This window comes from Salpingoeca rosetta (genome assembly GCF_000188695.1).
Source record: "Salpingoeca rosetta unplaced genomic scaffold supercont1.2, whole genome shotgun sequence".
NCBI lineage: Eukaryota > Choanoflagellata > Craspedida > Salpingoecidae > Salpingoeca > Salpingoeca rosetta.
Genome location: NW_004754932.1, coordinates 971,966 through 974,124, shown reverse-complemented (window position 1 = coordinate 974,124; position 2,159 = coordinate 971,966). Strand labels below are relative to the sequence as shown.

The window sequence follows — 2,159 nt, the reverse complement described above, 5'->3', positions numbered from 1 at the left end:
ACACACACACACACACACACACACACACACACACACACACACACACACACACACACACACACACACACACACACACACACACACACACACACACACCACACAGAGAATTATTTGGTTTGGGCAAGGAGGAGCCGTGGGCTAGGGTGTGACGCGAGCACTTGTGGCAGCAACGTCGCTTTGCTCTGAAGCAACCCACAGTGTGTGCATTGGACGCATGCAAGGCAGGCACGAAACCACTCATTTGAGAAACGTGAACACAAGTGCACACTAAACACGTCCATCCACCCACACGGCACGCCACGTCACGCGCCCGGTTCGCCAGTACACAGCATAACAGCACACCGCACCACACCGCAACACATGCCAACACGTGTCAACACACCTGCCGCCTGCTTTGTGAGCTGCATGGACGTAGCGAGCTGCTGCTTGTGCCGCTCAAGGAGGGCATACACGGTGCGGCTGTATGCCAGCTGCTGCTGCTGGCTCAGCGCCTCCCGCTGCCGCTGCACCTGCATCTCCACGTCCAGCTCCCGCGCAATTGCCGCCGCCATAGTCTGCCGCGCCCCAAACGACAGCTGCTGCTCCTTCAAAAAGTCCCGCACCACGGGGTCATTGCTCAGGACGATCCTCCGCGTGTCTTTCTTCACGCTGGATGTTTCCTCCAGCAGCTCCTCCACGCGTTTCTCGTGCCGCTCCGTGCCCTCCTCCATCATGCGCTCCAGCATCGCCGTCCGCTCCCGCATGGCCGTCGTCTCCGTCGCCAGCTGCTTCGCCCGCGCCCGCGTCTCCGCCACCTCGCCCTCCCGCACCCCAATCTCCTCCACCAGCTCCTCCGTGTGCGCCGCCACCGCTGCCGCATCCGTCTGCAGCCGCTCCAGCGTCTCCGTCGCCTCCGCCTGCCGTGCGGGCGCCGACTCCACCCGCGCACGCGCCGCCAAGCACTCGGCCTGCACGTCGTCCCGCCGCTGCGTGGCCTCCGCCTCAATCCCCGCCAGCCGCTGCTCCTCGCAGTCCGTCTGCGTTTGCAGTGCAGCGTGCTCTGCCCGCAGCTGCTTCTCGCGTGCTGTCGTGCGCTCGTATTCGGTGGACAGCGCCTCCTTCCGCTCCTCCAGTTGCGCCACGCGCGTGTCTGTGGCGGAAATGTCCGCCTCCAGCTTGGGCAGCACCGTCGCCGTGTCCTCGCGCACGCGCGCGTGAGTCTCGTTCACCTGCTGCAGGGCGGCTTGCACGTGCGCGTGGAGGTCCTTCTCCACCGCCAGGTCCTCCTCCATCTCCCTGCAGCGGTGCTTGAGCGCGCGGTCGTCCAGCGCCATTGTCTCCTTCAGCTCCTGCACCTGCTGCCGGTGGTGCGTCACCTCCCGCATGGTCCGGTCGTACTCGTCCAGCGCCAGCTTGTACTGCCCCTCAATGCGCTGCATCTCCGCCTCCAGCGCCGCCTTGCCCGTCTCTGCAGACGTGATGGCCGCCTCTGTCGCCCGCACCACCTGCTCCTCGTTGAACAGCGCGTCGTCCGCGGCGTGAAGCTTCCCCGCGTCGTCGGCCAGCACGCCCTGCGCACGCTCCAGCGCCGCCCGCTGCTCCGCCATCGCCCGGTCCATGCGCTCGTGCTCGCTGGAGCTGTCGCGAAGGGCGGCCTCATATTGGGCAGCGCGCTCCTCGGCTGCAGCCTGCTCCTGCTCCACTTTCTCCTGCAGAGCCGACACCTGATAGCGTCGGTGGTGATCGTATGGTGGTGATGGCATGGTGGCAGCGGTGGTGGTGGTGTTAGCGTGTTGGAATGGCGAAGAGGAACACGGTGTAGCGGTGTCGGTCGGGACAAGTTGGTAAATGCGTAAGTGGGGAACAGGGGCGGGGACAAAAGCCGGAGGGAGGGAGAGCGGAAGAGGGGGGGGGGGTTGTGGAAGGGAAGGAGGAAACAGGGGAAAGTGAAATGAGGAAGCAGGGAACAAGAAGCATACACATAGAGATCTACACACACACACACACACACACACACACACACACACACACACACACACACACACACACACACACACACACGCACACCTAACCCACACGATCATACGATGTCGCGTGCACATTTGAGCAGGGACGGGCTGTCCTCTCCATAAGACGTACACACACACACAGATCCACTCACGCAGTTAAAAAATCTCCCC

General features: G+C 63.4%; 1 protein-coding gene across 1 annotated transcript in view; it reads right to left on the bottom strand.

Moving 5' to 3' along the window:
- Positions 1-75: 75 nt before the first annotated feature.
- PTSG_00785 (uncharacterized protein) overlaps positions 76-2,159 on the bottom strand; it is a 3,631-nt gene continuing 1,547 nt past the window's right edge. The window contains exons 3-4 of the mRNA XM_004998196.1: positions 383-1,703; positions 76-182 (exon numbers count right to left, since the gene is read on the bottom strand). Of these exons, the coding sequence (XP_004998253.1) occupies positions 139-182; positions 383-1,703 (1,365 nt within the window). The 3' untranslated portion in view covers positions 76-138. The remainder of the gene's footprint in view (positions 183-382; positions 1,704-2,159) is intronic.